Genomic DNA, 22367 nt, shown 5'->3' with positions numbered 1-22367 from the left:
ACATAGGCAAAAATCACTCAAACAGAATCCCATAACAATGTACAAATATTATCATCTTCTCAAACCGGCCAAAGTTCAAAATGATTGGTTTTGCATGACTAGCAAGTCGTTTTAGAAGTCAACATTACTTCTTAGCCTTCTACAGTGTCTTAACATACATTTTATGGCCTGATTGAACAATTAATACTTATTGTTATTGCTTCACCTTCTCACAGAAAAGTGATCCTTCAAAAAAATAAAAAAATAAAGCTTCAGAAATTAATCTAAAAAGTTAAATTAAGACAAATATTCACAGAAGTCAAATGTTATGAAACTTTCATCACGTATTTCACGTTAAATATTTTATATTTTTTTAATATCATTTTATACATTTCCTTCGGTTTGATTTAAACACAGGACACATGAATAAAACTTGCATAGTGTTCTGAATACTTAGTCCACATAAAGTGTGCAATAAAAGATCTTGAAGTTTTATACTTCAAAGAGAAACTGCCCATCTTAAAAGTAATAAATAGTGTCTAAATTTGGGATTAAACATGCATTTCAAAAAATGGTGCATTACTATTTTATTGTCTTTATCAGCCACAAATATTACTCTAATAATATTCTTGTACATTCTCCTTTTTTCTCAAAGCTCTTCTTATGGGTTTCATTACTAAAGTGTCTTTTGCTACCCCATAATAGGTTTTTTGAAAAAATCATTTTTATTAGCATTTAGTAAGAATTCCAATCAACAGTCTACAATCATTACTTTTCCCTGCACTGAGCATTGCTGTTCTGAACAAAACTCTAAATAGCTCGTCCCTCTCCTATGAATAATTGTTAGAGTTGCAATTAACAGTATGTTTAACCCCTTGTGGGTAAATACAGATATGGACCCAGAAGTACATTTTGCAGATGGCAATAGCCAATGAAGGCAACTTCTACGATACACACAGATACAAATGGAGAGGACAAAAGAAAAAGAGGGAGATCAGAACTTGTTGAAACTTTCACATTGTAAATGAAACCAAGTGGGTGTCATGAAGGAGGTAGCCAGCTCCTCTGGGTGACAAGCCATACAGTGTAAGCTCCCTTTCGTCACTGTGAAATAAATGCTATATGTTCTGATGCATCTCAGACTCACATTGTATACCATTGCAATATAACTGATAATGGATGCCTAAAATGATTGTACTATAAATAGTGGGACAAATAGTCCCCAAGTCGTGAACTATCTTATTTATAATAAAGAACACTAAACTTAAGAACCATCTACCAGGGGACGTATTCAGCAGGCAATGTGTGAACTAAGGTCCAGTACCAATACGTATGTTAAACCATGGGCAGGTCAGAGCAGATATAGGGCAGCTCCCCCCTCTCTCTACATTGTTGCTGCTCGGGTAGCCCCCTTGTATCCTAGTGGGTCGGGTCAGTGCATTGCCCCTAAAAATGTGAAGCTCAACTCTCGTGGCCGGGTAGATAAACATCTAATTTCAGGTATCCGGGTCACTCAATTCTGACTCGGTGGGTGAGGGCGGCGCATTCCTGGCTTCCCAAGCCCTAACTATATCCGTCCAAGGCTCTGCTGGCGGTTTACGCCGTTTAGTTACCTTGTCTTCCTTAATCAAGGCTTGTTCCTCCGCTCTTGCCCAGATAGTTACGTCCTTCTCCCATTTAGTCACCAACGGGGCTTGCGGCTTTTTCCACCATGGGGCTATTCGCCGCTTAGCCAAAAGTAGGCCAAATCGGTGCCGCAGTCGTTTGGCCTTAGGTCTAGGAGAAAGGCCCCACAGGCAAGCTGCCGGTATGCACCCCAATCCCAGGGACACAACTTTATTAATCATGGCAAACCACATTCAGTACTCTTGGACCTTCAAGCAGGTCCAGGTCATGTGGGTCAAGTCAGCGTCAACCAGAGCACAGCGTGGACAAGCCTGATCTCTTCCCCTCCTTTCCCTCCCCCCTCTCCGAAAGCTATCATTATGCGGTGGGCATGAGGTATGTCTACCTCATGATAGATTGACTTGCATATTGAACTATCCAGTGTAGATCTTAAATTCTACCAAGTTTTCATTATCTGATCAGCAGCTTATATTCCAACTCCATTGAGTGATAATTCCAATTGAACTGCCTAAATGGGCCTACTCTGCATACACATAAGACACTGTTCCAGAATTTCTGCGCAACCATATTGTAATGGTTGATTAGCCTAAATGGAAAACATTAAATACCACGTAAGAAAATGAGTGAGATCAATGTCTCTTATTATTTATCTTATTATTTATCCAGGCCCTCAGTGTTTTGCTTTCCTATACTGTTTCCAGTAAGTGATTAAACATAATCCATGTTTTTATGCCGAGTGATTGATATTTTTACCACACCCAAATTGTAATTTTGTAATGTTAATATGTAATGAAACTGGATTCATGCATTTTGAAACTATCCATTTTCTTTCTAACACTATCTTTGTCAAATCAAATAAAGGAACTTTTTTCAGCGTACACTAAGTAAGAAAATATACTTGCACTGTGGGAGGGGAGAAGGAACAAACCAGGGCAATGTACATAGGGTGATAAGATTTTTATTTTTATTTATAAAGTGCGTGGTTACTAAAAGGTGTGCTGGCGCTAAAATTGTAAGTTAATATATGCAGAAGGAGACGTCCTATATAAAGACAAATGACTATGAGAGTTGGTGAAACAAAAACGAAAAGTCAGATGGAAATGGACTTTGGAGACCCCAAACAGGGCCCCCGTCTCCTGTTGGCCACCGGTAAGTAACCAGGGGGGCACATGTGGTGCCCCCATACACATCCATGCACCATGTTCCAGGCAACACATGGTGCCTGGATATTTGTAAAGTGCCCTTTTTTACTGCGGCTTGTGCTGCTGACCTTTTCTGGGCCACAGCAGAAGCAGCAGTAGAAAAAGGCATTTTACGCTCATATCGTAATAGTGGGCGGGACCACCAACACATTGTTGGCTGGTCACCTGCCCACGGCGATGGCAGTCGGACGCTCATCCTACCTTCATTATAATGTGCCCATAAGATAGGACATGTGCCCAAAGATTCTGGTCACCAATAATGGAATAACCAGTAAGCCTACTTAGATACAAGACTACATCAAAAGGTCTAAAACTGCTTTAAACCATTACGAACCACTATTCGCTAACAATATGTTACGCTTGTTATGATTTGTACAAATATCTCTGTCTCTTATATATGAAAAGAAACAAGATATTTTCATGTGATTAAGATTCCTCTATCGATATTGTCAAAAACGCTTTTCAGGTCAGTGAATACATGAAATATAGAAGTATGTTTTTTTATTCACATACTTCGCTATTTACTATTTTTGTTATTAACCTACTTGCCTGTTATTAATTGTTGTACTAAATAAGTGCCCCTTTTTTCCTTCTGTACCCTCCCCGCTCCCGCCTCCCAGCTGCTCCGCCCCCCCGCGCACTTCGCCATATATGGCGACCGTGCGAACGCGCAGCGTTGACGCGCAGCGGGCGCGCCGATTGTGCGCCGAAGGCGCGCCAAAGGTAAGCCCGTCTGCGCCCGTCCGCGCCTGGACCGCGCCCAGTGCCAGGACCCCTGGCCCCCACCGACGGAGGCCGACCCGACGAACCTACAACGCCGCCGAACTCATCGCACTCAACACCGGCGGCATCCCGGGATGTCACCGAGCCACCCCGAAGCACACCCACGGACCCTTCAGCTGCCACGCCTGCAAGTTCACCTGCATCCGGACCTACCCTGCACCAGCACCCGCCAAGCCGAACACCAGCAGCAACCACCTCAAGTGCATCCTGCTCAACACCCGCTCCGTCCACAGACACGCCATCGAACTCTGGAACCTCCTCGACACCACAGCCCCTGACATCGCCTTCCTCACGGAGACCTGGATGAACGCCTCCTCAGCGCCCGACATCGCCATCGCCATCCCAGAGGGCTACAAGATCACCCGGAGGGACCGCACCGCCAACCAGATGGGAGGAGGCATCGCCATCATCCACAGGGACACCATCCGCATCACGACCAACACCGACGACACCCTAACCACTGCCGAACACCTGCACTTCCAGATCCACACCGACCTGAAGACCACCCTCAGAGGCACCCTGATCTACCGACCCCCGGGACCACGCACACGTTTCAGCGAGGACATCGCCGACTTCATCAGCCCGCATGCCCTCCCCTCCGCCGACTACATCCTCCTGGGGGACCTCAACTTCCACCTGGAGAACAACAGCGACCGAAACACCATCACCCTGCTCGACAACCTCGCCAACCTCGGACTCAAGCAGCTGGTGTCCACCCCCACCCACCTCGCCGGACACACACTCGACGCCGTCTTCTCACCCAGCAAAGACATCGCCTTCAGCCACGCAACAGGACTCCACTGGACGGACCACAGCTGTGTCCACTTCACCTTCAAAAGAACGTCGATCCACCACCACCAGCAACAGGTTGCCCGAAGAAGCTGGAACAAGATCACAGCCGACCAGCTCACCGCTACCCTGAGCCAGCACCCTCCTGCCGGCTCAGCGAACCCCAGCCAGGCCGCCGACAACCTCACGAAGTGGATCAGCAACTGCGCGGACGAACTCGCCCCTCTGAGGACCCCGCCCAGCAGACCCGGCAGCAGAAAAGACCCATGGTTCACCGACGAACTCAAGAGCTCCAAGAAGAACTGCCGAGCCCTCGAGAAAGTATGTGGAAGGGAACCAACAATGGACAACATGACCACCCTCAAGCTCGCCAACCGGAAACACCACCAACTGATCCGCGCCACCAAGAAAAATGCATACAAGGACCGGCTGGACAACAACGCACACAACTGCAAGGAACTCTTCAACATCGTGAAAGAGCTCTCCAACCCCAACGCCGGAAACAACGACATCACCCCATCGCAAGACCTCTGCAACTCCCTCGCCTCCTACTTCCACAACAAGATCGCGGACATACACAACAGCTTCAGCATCCAACCGACGCACGCCACAACCGCAGCAACGCCACCCACCACCACCCTCCGCGCCTGGACTCCGATCAGCACCGAAGACACCGTCCGCACAATGAACTCCGTCCACTCCGGATCTCCGACCGACCCCTGCCCTCACCACGTCTTCAACAAGGCCGACGTTGTCATCGCACCCCACCTACGGGACATTATCAACACCTCCTTCGACACCGCCACCTTCCCTGAGAGCTGGAAGCACGCCGAACTCAGCGCTCTACTCAAGAAACCTACAGCGGACCCCACCGAACTCAAGAATTACCGTCCCATCTCGCTCCTCCCGTTCCCGGCCAAAGTCATCGAAAAGACCGTCAACAAACAGCTGGCCGCCTTCCTCGAGACGAATGGATCCCTCGACCCCTCACAGTCTGGCTTCCGAGCCAACCACAGCACCGAGACCGCCCTCATCGCTGCCACCGATGACATCCGAGCCCTGATGGACAACGGAGAAACAGCGGCCCTCATCCTCCTGGACCTCTCCGCGGCATTCGACACTGTCTGCCACCGCACCCTAGTGCAGCGCCTCGGCAACATCGGAATCCAGGAGAAGGCACTGGAATGGATCACCTCCTTCCTCGACGGAAGAACACAGAGAGTCCGCCTACCACCGTACAAGTCAGAGGCCACCGAAGTCATCTGCTGCGTCCCTCAAGGATCCTCGCTGAGTCCCACCCTCTTCAACGTCTACATGAGCCCCCTCGCGGCCATCGCACGCCAACACAACCTCAACATAATCTCCTACGCCGATGACACCCAGCTGATCCTCTCCCTGACCAACGACCCCGCCGCCGCCAGAGCCAACCTGCACGAAGGGATGAAAGATGTAGCCGAGTGGATGACGACCAGCCGCCTGAAACTGAACTCAGACAAGACGGAGGTCCTCATCCTGGGCTCCTCGCCCTCCGCCTGGGACGACTCCTGGTGGCCCCCCGCCCTGGGCACCGCACCCAAACCGACGGACCACGCACGCAACCTGGGCTTCATCCTGGACTCCTCCCTCTCCATGACCAGACAAGTCAACGCCGTCTCCTCGTCATGCTTCAACATCCTGCGCATGCTACGGAAGATCTTTTTGTGGATCCCCACCGAGACCAGGAAGACTGTCACCCAGGCCCTCGTCACCAGCCGACTGGACTACGGCAACGCCCTCTACGCCGGAACCACCGCCAAGCTCCAGAAGAGACTCCAGCGGATCCAGAACGCCTCAGCCAGACTCATCCTCGACATCCCACGAAACAGCCACATCTCCGGACATCTGAGAGACCTGCACTGGCTCCCCGTCAACAAAAGAATCACCTTCCGTCTCCTCACCCACGCACACAAAGCCCTACACGATCAAGGCCCGAGCTACCTCAACAACCGAATCAACTTCTACGCTCCCAAGCGCCACCTCAGATCAACCAGCCACGCCCTCGCCGCCGTCCCCCGCATCCGAAGAGCGACAACAGGAGGAAGGTCCTTCTCCTACCTGGCCGCCAAGACCTGGACTCCCTCCCGACCGACCTGCGCCTGACCCAAGACCACCTCTCCTTCAGGAAGAAGCTCAAGACCTGGCTGTTCGAGCAGTAACGACACCCCCCCCCCCCCTAGCGCCTTGAGACCCTACGGGTGAGTAGTGCGCTCTATAAATGTCTTGATTGATTGATTGATTGGTTGTGGATGAAGAGAGATGATATCCTGACTGCTCATAGAGAACTTTATTGCTGTCCTCAGTCCATGTACTCAGACGGCTGAGTAAATGTTTTGTGATTAGTCTACTGATTGCTGTAAGTCATTGTTTGTAAATATCAGGTCCTGGATATGTATGGCTTGTGAAGTTACTTGTCACTGAAAGACTTCTTTACTATCTGTGAACATGGGGAACATTTATAGCAATATTATAATTCCTGAAGAAATTACTACAATTCTAAAATGCTCAACCAAGTAAAGGAGGAATAATAATTCCCAGGAAAGCGCACAGAAAATTCTAAGACAAAATTTTCGGATGGAAGGCTGCTACTATGATCTTTCTCCATTTAAAGTCCTGATATAAATAACTTAGGGTGTGATGGTAATATTGGATCTTGTATCCACCAGGATGTCTGCCTGTTGATTATAGAATACTACTAGAATCTCCTAAGTATTGTCCTCCTTTAGAGAGAAAGTGGGAGTAAGGTTTTCTTTAAATCACATCTAACCTTCCATACTGCTTTTGTAGAGATTTTTTTTAAGAGTCCGTATTCTTTGTTTTACTCTCTACCTCTTGGGACTTTCTTGTTCCTGACTGAAGTGATGGAAGTTAGGAAAATTGGTTTAGCTCATGTAGAAGATTGCATTGATTGTTTGAACGGTTTGTGTCAGTTGTACAGTTCAGTTTATTCTTAGATGTTATCAAGTGATAATGTAATCATCTCCGAGGGTCAAATGGCTGCTTGTGTAGAAGTGATTTCAATGAGATATAGTGAGCTGTGCATACTAGACTGGCCCTTGGTAAATATAATGTCCTTGGTCTCTACCGATGATTACGGTGTTGGGCAATGGATTTCTTAGCACTTCGCTTCATCAGCGGAGTCAAAAGTTGGCCCATGCAGGCCATAACCACTAAACTTCTTAGGTTAACCATATGAAATACATCTAATAATAATTAATCTAAATGAGTATCAATTATGCAGTAGTTGCCCTCAAAATCTTACATGGCTATGTACCAAGTTGACCAATAATGGATAGTATGAAAGCTTGAAGCAAGTCTAATATGATGGCAAGCTTGAGATGGGCCTATAGTTTTTTTAGCAGAATAATTTGCTAGAGACTTTCTCATAAGTAGTGTTCTTACAGTGTTTTTCAACTTTGATGGAATAGTACCTAAAGGTCTTTGGCTGTCAGGGTTGACTTACAAATATTGAAGGGATAAGGTTTTAAGAATGAGACGGATTTTACTCTTACTGTGTAGTACCACATTTTGCTCCAGTGGTATTGGGCCCTTTGGTGAGTTGCCAAGGCATGTGGTTTGAAGCATTTGACAGTCATTCTTTGGTTGTACTGTGGATTTAAGGCTATTTTCAACACAGTGTCCTTAAAGATAGCAGTAATACTTTTACCAGAAATTAATAGCTAGATAGCTCACAAGAGTTTTGAGGAAACTAGCCTTGTTTTGAAATTGTCAGGATTTTAAAATACTACCCCTCTAGAATAGTGTTGACACTAGGACTAATGCAGGTCTTCATGAGGCTGTCCCGCAGAAAACATATGCTTTAAGAGGTTTAATTAGATGCTGACATTGTTGATGCAACGCTTACCTTTGGCACACTATAACAGCAAATTAGCATAGGGAACCGCAATAAATTACTCAAAATAAACCCCTCTCTTGACTCCAATATGCCTCTAGGAAAAAGTGTGAAGGTGCCTATTTATAGGACCATGTCTCAAGAGGAATAGTGATTCATTTGGGGCCATTTGTGAAGAATATGGTAAATAAGCCGAGCCATCTGATATCTATCATTCAAAATCAAATTAATTTTCATTATATAAACCACTATATATTGGGAAAAAATACACCAATCTATATGTCTAAAAGCTGGTGTTCAGGGCTGTATACAAAATCATTTACAGTAGGGTGCTACAAAGTTGATAAGGGTGACGGTGCAGTGCTCTAGTGAATCAGACTTGCAAATATAGCCCTGGACAGTGACATGTATGCTGCCTCCTAAATACATGGAGTTCCAATAGGACAGTGATGGTGCCCCAGTCTGTTTCATTCAGATACGGTTTGACTGTCAGGCTTTCTTACCTGCAATGCAGTTGTTTTTACAATGAGCATTTGATTTAGTCTTGTAGTTATAAGCAAGTTAGCCTCATTGATGCTCCTGTCAGGACTACTTGGACTCTAATGGCATTCTACAAGGAAAACAAGAGTCGAGAAAGAGATGAAATAATCTGCTATACTGTGGATCACCACACAATCCATGAAGATATGGAGGATCTCATTGGTTGCACTCAGTGATTATATCCTTTTTCGATTAATTTTTAAATAATAGTCTGTCAACCCATTTAGTACCTCAGCAGCACATATCCTTTTTAGTAAATAGGTAGTTAGATTAGGCAGAATGTCATGTACCAGGGTGAAAAGAACACTAAAAGACACTTCAAGAAGAAGAAGCTAGTTGAGTAAGGAAAGAGTGCTGTCACCAATTTTTGGTTTACATCTGATTACCTTTGTTTTACAAATTTGAACATTCAGCCCTCTAGGGGTGGTGTGTTCTAATTGCCTTAGGGCTCAGGCCTTTAATGCTGGAGCGGGCCTTAAATGGTCGGTAGGCTATAACATATGATAATGAAAAATCCCATTCTGTTAAACTGACATAACAGGCAAGTAACTTCCTTCTTCAGAAGTGATGTTTTTTATAGGATGTAAAATACCGCAGTTAGTTTTTGTAATTTTTGCAGAAAATATTCTTGGTTTATGTCTGGCTGTGCAGTTTTTTACCAGGCCTTTTAGCTGTATGACCAGAAATAATGGATCTCTTGTCTGATTTCAGTACTGATCCGCGAGGTGGTTGCGAGAAGATTAGATGAGCCACCGGCTGCTCCTGAGAGTGATATGCATGAGGAGTCTGAGGGAGATGCAGAACATATGGAGTCTGAGGGAGATGCAGAACATATGGAGTCTGAGGGAGATACAGAACATATGGAGTCTGAGGGAGATGCAGAACATATGGAGTCTGAGGGAGATGCAGAACATATGGTGCCTGAGGGAGATGCACAGCCAACAGGGCCAGAAACGGATGCACATGAAGTAACGCATGTGACAGATTCCCAGCAGGAAGATCTTGAGAAAGATGTGCCGCAGACAGAGCCTGAGTCCGAGGCTCAGAAGAAGGAGTCTGAGAGAGATGCAGAAGACAGACAGCCTGATACACTTGGACCAAACTGATGGGAAGGTGAAGAGCACACATCAGATTGTGAGGTAATGAAAAAGGAAAACTACCCAAAAACAAGCAGCAGTCACAGTATCATCATTAATTTATAAATTCTCTTTCGATGAATCTGCTGTAAGCATTTTTGTTCAGCTATATCAGATTTAATTATATAAAAAATAATTGTGCATGGGCATTTTGTGCATTCTGTATTGAATGGGCAGGTCACTCCCTTTGCTATGAGTTTCATGCTGAAGCTGGTGCAGGTTAGATCTGAAATTATAACACTTTCCCAAGCCTTTAGTTTTCCATATTAGCAACTCACCTCGGCTCACAAAGGAAACAGTGGTCGCATTTTCTACTTTTGTTTTCACCCCTTTGCTGTCTTGCAAATGAACAACCTCTTCCTACCAAACATTTCGTTTTTTCTTTTGCTTTGAATACGAAATGAAATGAACTACATTGTCTACACTTACAGTGGTGTTTCTTGAGTGTCAGCACATTTTCCAGCTTGCCACTGACACTTCACAGTGGGAAAAACTTGCTAATCTCTGTTGCCTGTGCTTTTCCTGCAGTGTGGGCCAAATGAGAATCACTTTTGAAAGATGTTTCAACTGTTCGTCAGTTATATGGAAGATAATTTCAAAGGTTTTTCATTTGGCTGATGGTTGTATGCCACATGCTGACCAGAAACCTAAATATTTAGCCCTACAATAGAACATCAAGTGCTGAACTTTATATTTTAGCAATACACAGTTCAAATTTGCCAATGGCTTCTTCCAAGCCCTACACGTCATTGACATATTTTTTTTTTTTTTAAACCTTTATTTGCATCAAAAGGATATACAAGTCTAGGCCTACAACCAAATCGGCCGGCATCAACATGTAAAGCGGTCAAGGGTTCCAAGGCAAACAGTACAGATTCAGTCAGCAAAAAGCAGAAGCAAAACAATCGTAAAAAAGGGAGGAAGACACCTAGGAACCAGACGGCCAATAAACAGGAGCAAAAAAAGGTTAATTTTATAATATGGGGATAAGGAATACGATAGGCTCACTTCAATATAGAGGCGTCCGAAGCCCTAAAACCATCCTCAGCGACCCTAAGGGGGCTCGGGGCCGCAATACAGGAGAGGCAACACAGTACACATGTGTTCATTATCATCTTCACATGCCCACCCCCCAAACCACAGCCAAGCCAGGACAGTGGGATCGGACAAACAGTACATCAAAACTAACCCGTCATAGTGACCTCTAGGAAAAGGGGGGGGGGCAGGAAAAGGGGGGAGAGAGGGGGAAAGGAGGGGGAGGAGAGGAGGACAAAGCGGAAAAATGATAAAAGGAAATAAAACACAAAAACGAAAGAAAGAAGACCACGCCGAAACAGGCATCCCGTGGCGAGCGTACAGGAGAAAACAGGAGCATTGAGGAGGGTACAGCAATCGAGGAGGGTACAGCAATCGAGACGAAAAGTATCCAACCCAGGAGAGGAGGATCGACGACGTCACATACCCCACCCCGAACATACCACGGGATGCAAGGACAGACGCAGCATCACTATAAAGAGATACAAAAGGGCCATAGAACCATAAAACAAACAACAAATAGATCCCGACTCACCCATCCCACCCTGCACCCCTGTAGAAGGCTATGGCCTACCCTTCAGACAGCGTGCCTGTCGCCCTAAACCAGAACCCGAAATATAGCAAGAAAGAAAGAGAGAAGAACGAGACAAAAAGAAACATAAACATAAAGGGAAAAAACAGAAGGGAGGAGCATGAGAACAGAAATCAATACGGTCGGCTGCAGCCCTCCGCCCAACCAAACAATCGCAGCAAAAACAGACCAGGAGGACACCCTTTCAAGCGCCATAAAACTTACAGAGGAGAGGACCTCCCACCGCGCTATGGGTACAAACAATCGCGCCACGAAGTCGTACAGCAAGAATCCCCATGAGTCGCGCATATCACCCCCATCCCTTCCGAACCACAAATTCCACCCACCACATGACAATGTAAAGCGAGCTATTCAATACAAGACACAATCGAAAAAAAAATTCTGCCATGTAGACAAGGGGGGTCAATCGGTCCGCAAGTGAACAAAAGTCAGAGTAGAGAGTTTATTAGCATCAGCAAGCGCAGCACGGGTGATGAAGAGCAGGGGATTAGTTTCGCCGTTTGGGAAAGCGAGGGGTTCTCTGCAATAAACAAATGCGAAGCCATCGGTGCAGGCGCAGGCGGCAGTCCACCAATATTTCCGGGTATCCCAGCCGAACAGGGCAGCGGCACAATGTCCAAGTCCCTGGGGTCAGAACCTCGAAAAGCAGGGAGCCCCAAATTCAACGGCACACCAAATGATCGTCGAGCAGCGGCGGCAACACTTGCAGCAGTCGAGGGGGGCGAGGCAATGGAGTCTCTGAAACAAGAGGGAGGCAAGAAGAAACGGCTGCTCAAAATGGCGGCAGATCGTGGCGGGCTCACGGGGACATCGGGGGCCAGGAACGCGCGCAGGGATCGCAGAGCTTCCAGGATATCTCTGAGGGTAAGCTCACGCTCACCAGACCAGACCCCCGTGCATTCAGGCAACCCAAGCCCGCCGCCACGAGGAGATACAAGTTCCAGATGATTGGCCGCCATTTCGCGAAGTCAGCCCAGTCGCCGCCCTCCACGACTCTCAAAAACAATTCCAAAATGTAGGACTTTACAGAGCTCCGGGGGGCTCCCAGCAATGGCAGCCTTGGTGCAGAAAGGACGTCCGCCCAATGCGGGTCTCCGCCTACGCCAGCACCGGCGCCCCAAACAAGCAGAGTCCGGGCGTAGAGGTCCGGAGCCTCCGGACACAGCAGCGGCGGGGGGAAACCCCTCACAGAATCAGTCCCCGGTGCACCTCACCCACTTCAGCCTCGTGGCCACCAGGGCAGGCCCGGATCAGGATCGCCGGGATATTCGCACAACGGCTCTCACCATTGGTTCACTCTCTCGACCGGGGCCGACAGTCGTCGGATCACACAGGCTAGGTCCCGGTCTAGGTTCCACGGAGGCCCCGGTCTGGCGGAGGGCACAACTTCGGAACCGCTGCACGTCAAAACCTCCGGGCCAAACGGTAAGTGCAAGTGAGGTGTCCCGTCTCCAATTTTACGATAATGTGTCGTCTCCGGACAGGATACAATACAGGATAGACGATCAGGCCGGAGGGCTGCGGGAGCCGAGCTAAAAGGCGACCATTACGCTCGCGAGCTTGGCTCCTCCCCCAAGAAGCGTCATTGACATTTTTAAGCACTGCCTTGACCGGCTCGCTTTCCTTTTCAGTTGATGGAAAACGTCTTGGCTAGCAGACAGAAAAGTGTTCCTAAAAACAATGTTGGCAGATTAAGTCCTTTGGAGTCCTATATGTGAGTGACCATATGTGAGCCTTGGGTACAACCCTCTACTGTTTGATCACCAACCCCTACACTCAGGCCCTATTATTCCGCCTTCTCTACAGTATGTGCAGGCTTGCATCTCCAGTACTTCCTCTTTTGCAGTATCATATATTCTTTTGGTGTCTTTCTTTCCCTAGAGAGATGGCCTTCTCTAAACTTTTTGATTCATATGAGGTTGAAAAGCGCTATTCTTATGGAGTTCCTTTTACACCTTCAAATTGTCCTTACTTTTTTTAGCCATGACCTCATGCTTCGTCTGCTGAGAAGATATTACATAGTTGGATATGTACAAAGCTTTGAAGTTTTATCTGGAAAGGGTCATTGTTTTCAGAGTTTCTGATTATCAGTTTGTAACTTGTGGAGTCATCTTTCCTTCCCTTGCAATAAGTCAGTTAAAGCTACTATTGTCAGTTGTGTGGTCTCTTATATTTAGTGTCTTCCTGGTCATTTTCTGCTCATTCCACTAGAGCACAGGTAGCATGAGGGCCTTCCAGAAAGACTTACCCAATTGCAGACGTTTACAGGGGACTCTTTGGGCCCATCTGCATCTTCTCAGGCAAACATACTGCCTGAATGAAGCACATAGGAAAGTTACAGTTTTTGCCCATGAGATTTTCAGCATTTTGTTTACTCATATCTTGTTTTGCCTGCCCTTTATAAAAGCTGTGCAATCATAACCCAAAGCTGTTTTAAAAGAGGCAGAGCAGAAATTTCAGAGTAAAGAAAAATCATCTTTATGGTGAATCTGGTACTCCTGATCTTTCTGCCCCCTCCTTCACAATACCCACCCAGCCAACCATTTATTAGCAGATGCTGTGCTAGACCCTTTCACCAAGACATGTAGGAACTGTCTGAAGGTTGGTGCTGTACAAGTATTGGAGAGAGGTGGCCTAGGTAGAGGATGCTTGCAGAAAGAGGGTCCAGAGTTGTTTAGAAATGACAGTGTTCTTTTTAGAGAGCATTTCCTGTCCTACCGCCAGCTCACAGGCAGTTACCACCCATTTGTGAAGTAGGGAAATCATGAGCTATGTGTACCAGAATAACCATCTTTAGAGGAGAACCCAAGTTAACCTTACCTGGCCTCACCTTCTCTTGCCTCACTTATAGAGTTTCACAGCATAGTAACACCTTCCTCTATTTCCAAATATTGAGAACTCCTGTTATAGATTTTTGCAGTGTATCGTGTTACCTAGGTGATTGTGATGCTGATATAGAAATCAACACAGTTGATCTTGTCACATGTTTTGATTGAGTTTAGGTCTCACATTGTATGTATTGTACAGAATAGACTCTGTTCAAGTGACGCAGTTGCTGCTTATCAAAGACAGTTGTTTCTCAAATGTATGGTTGTGCTTGCTCTTTCCTGTCCACATCCTTTGACTCGAAGCTTGATGGAATGGAGCCCAAGCACATTACGGTTGAGGTAGCCTCCTTGGCAGTGGACTTAGAAGTGACTCCTGAGTGCTTCATGCTTTAGCTTGACAGCATTTCATGCTAGACCATTAATTTTGCTTTGAGGTTTATGCAGTCTACTCAAATCCCTAAAGGAATACTTGTTTGAGTTTCCCGATTCCCAAGCAGTTGAAGCTCATGCTTGATTTGCGACACTTGTTCCACTCAAATTGTAAAGTTGATGGATTCTGTTATCTTGGCCATTACAGAGGTAAGAGAATTCTTCTTGCATAAGGACAGGAACAGCATAGGAGGACTGAAGATCATATTTTCTGCATTGCTTCAAGAACATACTGAATGTGGCTTTTTCCGTTATTAGCTATTCATAATTATTCGTAACCACCGGGATATATTTGTGGTTTGACAGGATCCAGAATATTTTTTTTAATGGATTTCATCTATCATTAAAAGTATAGTGAAGTATTTGCTCTCCTTTTTAAAACATTGCTACCATGTATCATGAATGGGACACTGCGCTTCAAGGCAACCAATACTCCTGCACTGACATTGCTCTGTCTCAGTTTTATGTCTCAATAAGCCAGAGAGGACCCCAGAGCACTTGAGGCTCATTTTTATTTGTACCACTAGTGGCCTTTTTCCACTTTGTTTTATTTTTTTTTTTAATTTGAGCTTCATGATTTAACTCTATGAGCTATGGTAAGTGGTTTCCTTGTTTTGAAGTTATTCTCTATGTGACTTTATGATGGGCAGTGATAACTGGTGCTCTAAATGACTTTTCGATTTGAAAATATGCTTTGTACCGTCACGACGTAGCTCGTGGTAACGACTTGCGTTGTAAAAGATAATGGCAGCGCGGTGTTTTGACCGCGTTGTCATGGATGTTCCCCTTCCCTCTGAGGTGCAACAATTCAATGTATAGTTACTACCTTTACTGGGCACAGCTGAATGTTCAGATGTTTAAGCGATGCAAACGTGCTGCTGTTCCTGTTCTACAGGAGTTTCAAAATGTTTGGTTTAGGGGTATGTTGGTTTTTAAGGACTTTGTTTGCATGGAATTAGTAGGCAGTAGTGAATTTCTGTGTCAGCCTACGGCCCTCCTTTCACTTGCCTCTGAGCTGGGCACCTATAGCTTCACAGCACTCTGTCCCGAGGTGCAGAGAGACCTTCACAGGGCAGCAACAACACGTGAGGTGACACTCATGCTGACCATCCACAGAAAAGGGAGACCATCCCGGGTAAAGCTAGAACACCTCTCGCAACCCGCACTTTCACAGTGGCTGGTCTTGTTGGCCTCTCAGGGCACTTTCTTATGCTCCTTATGTACAATAATGATTTCTTTATTGGGGACATGTGGCAAGAAGTGAGATGTCTACATTTGGTGATCTTAAGGTATGTTGCTCAGCAACAGCAACTCTTTGATCTTGTCAAATCTTGATGCGGTTTTTGGTCCTCTTGGTGAACAAAGACGCAGGTGGGCCATTGGGTACTGAGTTGAACAAATAGGTTAATCATACATTAGACAACAGTGGCCATTGGTGCAAGACTATTCAGCCACTTGGAAGTGGGGCATTACTTGAGATTTTGGGGGTGCTGAAGGGAGACCAATTGATTTCAAGTGCCTCTTTTGTTGGGTATACAGTTCAGTCTCAATTTAAGGAGAACCTCAAAATGTTCTCAGTGTCTCTGCTCCTGTGGTGGTGGCAGTCACCCCATAATATTGCCTTAGAATGTAAATTTCTCCTTGAGCTCTCCGGCTAATCAGAAACTGTTGCTGGGGTTTTGCCATCTTTGTCAGCGCTGACCACTAGGGCTAGTAGTGTCTAAGTGCTATTTTGTAGGCGAGCACAAATAGGTATTCCCTATTTCGTTGATGGGTTTATTCATCTGGCCGGACACACAACAACCTAGCTACAGTGGATTTGGAATGAGAGGTATGAGCAGTGTAGGGACATGCTGGCAGAGAAGAAAGTTACCCAAAGGGCATCTTCAACCTAACTTCTTGGATCAACACAAAACTTAGTGACACAAAAACATTACATACACATACATCTGACAAACTGGGGGGAATGAAGAGCCCATTCATGTCACAGTACAAGGAGGGTCTGTAGGCTTGATCCCCCAACTTAATGTGCTGATAAAAATGGCATGTACCACATTACTATCAATTAAATGCCACCAATAACTTTTTATGCCATGACCTAGTCATGTGGACACACCATGTTAAAAGGCGGTCCTCTTTGAGTGAACCCCATCTCTAGCATAGTAGGAGGCTCTGCTAATTATTATTATTTTTTTTACAGAGTTTTATATAGCGCAAAATTGACCCGAAGGTATCGGGTATCAGAGGGCTTTACACGAGCACCAGTTGCATTACATGAGGACACATTCGTTTTCTTAGGCACGAGGAGATTAAGTGATCTACCCATATTCACAGGATGTTGCGTGTCCTTGCCGAGACTCAAACCCGGTTCCCCAGATTTGAGGTCGACTGCCCTAGCCATTGGGCCAACTCCGCTCCCCAATAATAAGCATTAGTTCCAAAATCTTGCACTATACTTGCTGGGCGGTTCTCCGATAGGTGGCTTTCAGATGTAGCTAAAATAAGGAGGTGGTCACAATGCAATACATTTGTGCATGCTACCGAAGACGTGTGCCCATGGATACTAATTGATCATGATGATGAGTAAAAAGCTACTGGTGCAGCCGAAACCCAGGAGGGGAAAAGTAGCTGAATGCTGAGTAGAAAACACAGCCCCATCTATCAAAGAGATTTACACTCATAGTTTTTGTATTGACTGTGTAGTCAGATCTTTGCTTTGTGGGGCTATTTAGTGCTACTGCCTATATGTACTACAGGATTTGGGTGAGAGACTAAGGTACCAGTTATTATTATTCTGATTGAAGCTTTCCTAACCATCTCCACACTTTCCCATTAAGTAGAGTTCTGTAAAGGCTCTGGCCCTCATTCCTAGGTTGATGGTAATTTCAAACAGGACTTTGCACCAAAAGTGGGAGTCTGAGTTTTGGGGTTATTATTGTTCCCACAGGTTGTTTCCTACATGATTTTCACTGGTTAACATCTAGCGGATTTGTGTGGTGAGCAACCTTATTATTTGAGTTTTCACAAAGCAGAAAGGCGAAAACACACAGTGTTACCACATTATGCCTATTCCAAGGAACAGAACTTGGAATTGTGCAGTAATACTGCACGTGGTAAATGCCGCAGTCACCAGTCTCTGTATTTACCGGGTGTGGTATTACCGGACTAAAAGAGAGTGGGATAATAGAAGTGTCTTGATACATAACCTTCTCATCTGCGTCAGATTAAAATTAGGAATTACGGGCCCGATGTAGGTAATTAGTATTTACCGATTCCTAAATACCGAATTTTACCGATTCGGTATTTACAAATCGGTAAATGCTATGTAGGTATTTTAACCGAATAAATGAACGAATCGGTAATATTCGGTAATTACCGAATAGGTATTTACCGATTCGTAATTGCCATTGATTCCTATGGGCCTTGAGGCCCATAGGAACCAATGGCAATTACCGAATTGGTAAATACCGATTAGGTAAAATGACCGAATTGACAAGGGGGACAGGGTGTCACTTTGACACCCTGTTGCACCCCTGATTCAGGCTTGTGTGCCATGTGACATACATACATGCCCTTGGGGTATGTATGTGTGCCACATGGCACAGGTGTACATGCACAGATGTGCATGTACACAGGAATTCGTTATTTACCATCAAATAGTATTTGATGGTAAATAACTAATTCTTAAGGGCCTGTGGCACTGTTTTCAGTGCCACCTACATCTAGATTTACCGATTCGGTACATTTTAGGCCCCCTACATGTCACAAACCAAATACCGGTCGGTAACGTCCGAAATCGGCCGTTACCGACCGGTATTTGGTGACCTACATCTGGCCCTACATGCTTTCAGCAAGCTCATGAACACTAGGGCTGATTTTGGGGTACTGTCCTCTGCTTGTTCTGAAGCATCCTGGTAAGTGACGCAAATCCCTTAAGTAAACGTCAGTAAATTAATTTTGTGAGATTAACTCTGTGTGGGTTGACAACATGGCATTGATGGTGATCTCGTTTTGTCTTCACAGGGGTAGCAAGTGAAGAAAAATGGGCTTCCGTAGAAGAGTTCAAGAGCAAACTGTTTAATATGAAAGTATATATTTCTTTGAAGAAGTGGCAATGCAATAAAAGACTTTTATTTTCAATGCATATGTGTGACGGCCTTATACACTTCACAGAACAAAGTCAACGAAAATCACTTTCACTGGGGGTTCCAATGTATCTCTAAAATGTATAGATGTGCCTTTGGAATTCATATGTTAAGTCATGACTATATCATGTACCAATGATCCACCGAGCACTCAAAACGTCAATTAAAGTCCACAAATCTGTATTCTCCTTCTTCAGTTTTTCTTATTTTTTATTCATATACTTTTCTTCATCCAAAGTAAACCAAAGCACGCGAAGATTTACCGATGGGATTTCAAGATATACGAACTATGGACCAGAACTACTAATATTTACGAGATCTGTGACAAGGCATAAACTACAGAAGAACGAACGCAGGATAAGGATACTCAAATACCGAGACGCTAACGATACCGTGCTACCGAACTGTCCACTTCTTACTAAAAGTCATAACGCCTAATAGGATACAGTGGACAGAACCCCACGAATAGGATGTAAACTGGATTTGTACTGCCCTGAAGAAGTCTTAATGTCCAAGACGGTCTAGACGAAACACGTGTTGGCTGTTATATTGAAATTACTTTGGATGAAGAATGCTGTTTTGGTTTACTTTGGATGAAGAAAAGTATATGAATAAAGAATAAGAAAAACTGAAGAAGGAGAATACAGATTTGTGGACTTTAATTGACGTTTTGAGTGCTCGGTGGATCATTGGTAACTGGTCAGACCACTTATGTGGTCCTGTTTGGAGTTGAGGCAACAGGCTCATATCTATCTGGAGCACCAAGTACTTTGTTATTTGAGAACTATTTTCCTAAATTTGCTGTGCGCTCTAAGAAACTGTTGTCAAATTTGTGTTGCAATGACTATATCATGTCCACTAAGCTGACTTAGCCCAGAGTAGAAAGAGTCTTAAGAGGTCATAGGTGAATGTCACATTGTGCTGTGTCATTGTATTTTTTCAATGTTAAAATGTAGAAATAAGTGCTAAAAGCTATTTGACAAACCAAACATGAAATTTTGCCCAGCATAATTCTCTCTGTGCTTTGTAATCTTAAAGCACTGAGTGACTAGATGCGGTATAAAAAGTCATAATCAGTCTTGTATTCTGTAAGAAAATACATGGGCTGAATTAAAAATATTTGCAAGACCGTGCAGTGGCATCTCTAACAATAAAATGTCTTTATTATGATGCATACCACATCGGAAATATAGTTTCCTGATGTACAGAACCAGTGATACAGAATTATGGCACTATAAACATTGAAGGTAGCAGAGAAATGGACCATTATTACAACGACTAAAATATGGCAGATTATTACAACGACTAAAATATGGCAGATACAATAAAAACAAGCCTATATGACCTCTCTCTGTCCTCTATTTGCTAACATTAACCTTTTGAAATCTGGAAATGCCCATAATGATATGTGGTGGTGCACCAACGTTGTGAAACTCACTCTCATCTGACCATAGACATACAGTGAAACATGCATGCGTCCAATACTGTTGCAAAGCCAACCTTTTCTATCCTGAGAACCACCCTTCTTTTAAGTGTACTCCACTTGTTGTAAATGACACCTATTACCCCTGGTATGGTGTGTGTGTGTGTGTGTGTGTGTGTGTTAGTGTGTGTGTGTTGGTGTGTGTGTGTGGGTGTGTGTGTGTGGGTGTGTTTGTGTGTGTGTGTGTGTGTGTGTGTGTTGTGTGTGTGTGTGTGTGTGTGTGTGTGTTAGTGTGTGTGTGTGTGTGTTAGTGTGTGTGTTAGTGTGTGTGTGTTAGTGTGTTACTTTATTTTAAGATTGGGAGCATTAATGGGCACCTTTCATATTCCTACTTCGATTAACCAGACGAGAAAGAAGGGTGAAATGGCCTGTTGTCTGGGGATGTATTTGTGGTTATTCGCCTTTGTGAACTGCGAGTGAGTGCTACTTTGGATTTGGGATGCCCCTACATGAAGGCATGTCTGGCCTGATTTACAAAAGTTGTTTTTGTGTGGGCTAGTGCAGACTGGGGAAAGAGTCTCGGTGTTGGCAGGAGTGGCCCTTGCAGGTAAGAGCGGTGGGGTTGGGGGGTGTTGACAGACGATGAAGAGGTAAAATAAAATTAAAAAAAAAAGAAAAACACTTATCTTGCGCTCGCAACATCACTGAGTCAGAGAGGAGTTGGCCTAACAGCTAGGGCGGTCGACCTCAAATCTGGGGAACCGGGTTCGAGTCTCGGCAAGGACGCGCAACATGCTGTGATTCTGGGCAAATCACTTAATCTCCCTGTGCCTAACAAAAATGAATGTGTCCTCATGTAACGCAACTGGTGCTTGTGTAAAGCGCTCTGATCCCCAAAAACCTTCGGGTAACGTTCACTCTGTATAAAACTCTGTTAAAATAAAAATTTTAAAAGTAAGTGGTTTTCTTTAAAAAAAAATTCTTTTTACCTCATCCTCTGTCAACTACAACCTCCCCCCCCTCTATTCCCTGCCACACCCTACTGCTCTCACCTGCATGGGCCGCTCCTGACAGGGCCGGCTCTAGGGCGGTGCGACCGGTGCCATGGCACCGGGTGCTGTCTCTTCGAGAGGGCACCTTGTTTGGAAGTATTTTATGGTTTTAAAAGCACCAGCTGCCACGTTCCTGGCCTCCTGCAATTTTCATGCAACAATAAAAATGGCAAGATCACTCCGGTGATTAATGTTCTCCCTGGAGAGAGAAGGGGCTTTGTCTAGTGGAAGTTTTAACTCTTTTATGATAGCGCAGAGGGTTAATGTGCCTGCTGCAAAGAACGTGTGCCATGCAGATCACAAAGTCCACATAGTTTAAATAGGTCCGTGCTTTTGTCAGAAAGATCCTTTTGCTACTAGAAGTATAGATGTTAAAATTCTAACATGGAACAGTGAGCTAATAACTGTCACCAAAGAGCTGCATGCAAACTTCAAGGTATAGATTAGAGCATTATGTTTTTTTCCTCCGTCTTTCATTATCCTAATGTTTCAAAAAGGGATCATTTTGGTCAAACAAAAAAAATCCTTATTATTAAATGTAACCCCCAACCATGGGGTTATGTTTACATTCTGAGTCTGTGTTTCTCCAGACCAAGCACTCATAAACTATACTGTCTACCAGTATGGATGAGGTGTGACTCACCTTGTAGTCCTCTGGCTTTTGTAACATTTCCTATACACTGATTTACACACATATGATTGATTGTCTCTGTAGTGTGTGTGTGTGTGATGTAAAGTGCTCTGACAACCTAAACTGGTATAGGTGGCACTATATAACTAATCAAATACATCTGAGAGTGGTTATGGAGACCTGAGTGGGCACTGTTAAAGGGTTGTAGTGAGGGAGGCGCCAACAAACATTGTCGCACAGGGCACCACCAGTGCTAATGCCGGCCCTGGCTCCTGGTTTTTTCACGTG

At 45.0% G+C, this 22367-nt stretch overlaps 1 protein-coding gene across 1 annotated transcript in view; it reads left to right on the top strand.

Moving 5' to 3' along the window:
* The window catches only part of RSPH3 (radial spoke head 3), a 124622-nt gene extending 105650 nt beyond the window's left edge, over window positions 1-18972 (top strand). The window contains exons 8-9 of the mRNA XM_078646992.1: window positions 9520-9947; window positions 18852-18972. Of these exons, the coding sequence (XP_078503118.1) occupies window positions 9520-9914 (395 nt within the window). The 3' untranslated portion in view covers window positions 9915-9947; window positions 18852-18972. The remainder of the gene's footprint in view (window positions 1-9519; window positions 9948-18851) is intronic.
* Window positions 18973-22367: the final 3395 nt, after the last annotated feature.

Source organism: Lissotriton helveticus, chromosome 6 (assembly GCF_964261635.1).
Source record: "Lissotriton helveticus chromosome 6, aLisHel1.1, whole genome shotgun sequence".
Lineage (NCBI taxonomy): Eukaryota > Metazoa > Chordata > Amphibia > Caudata > Salamandridae > Lissotriton > Lissotriton helveticus.
Note: the sequence above shows the minus strand (reverse complement) of the source record. Positions and strands in the feature narration are given on the sequence as shown.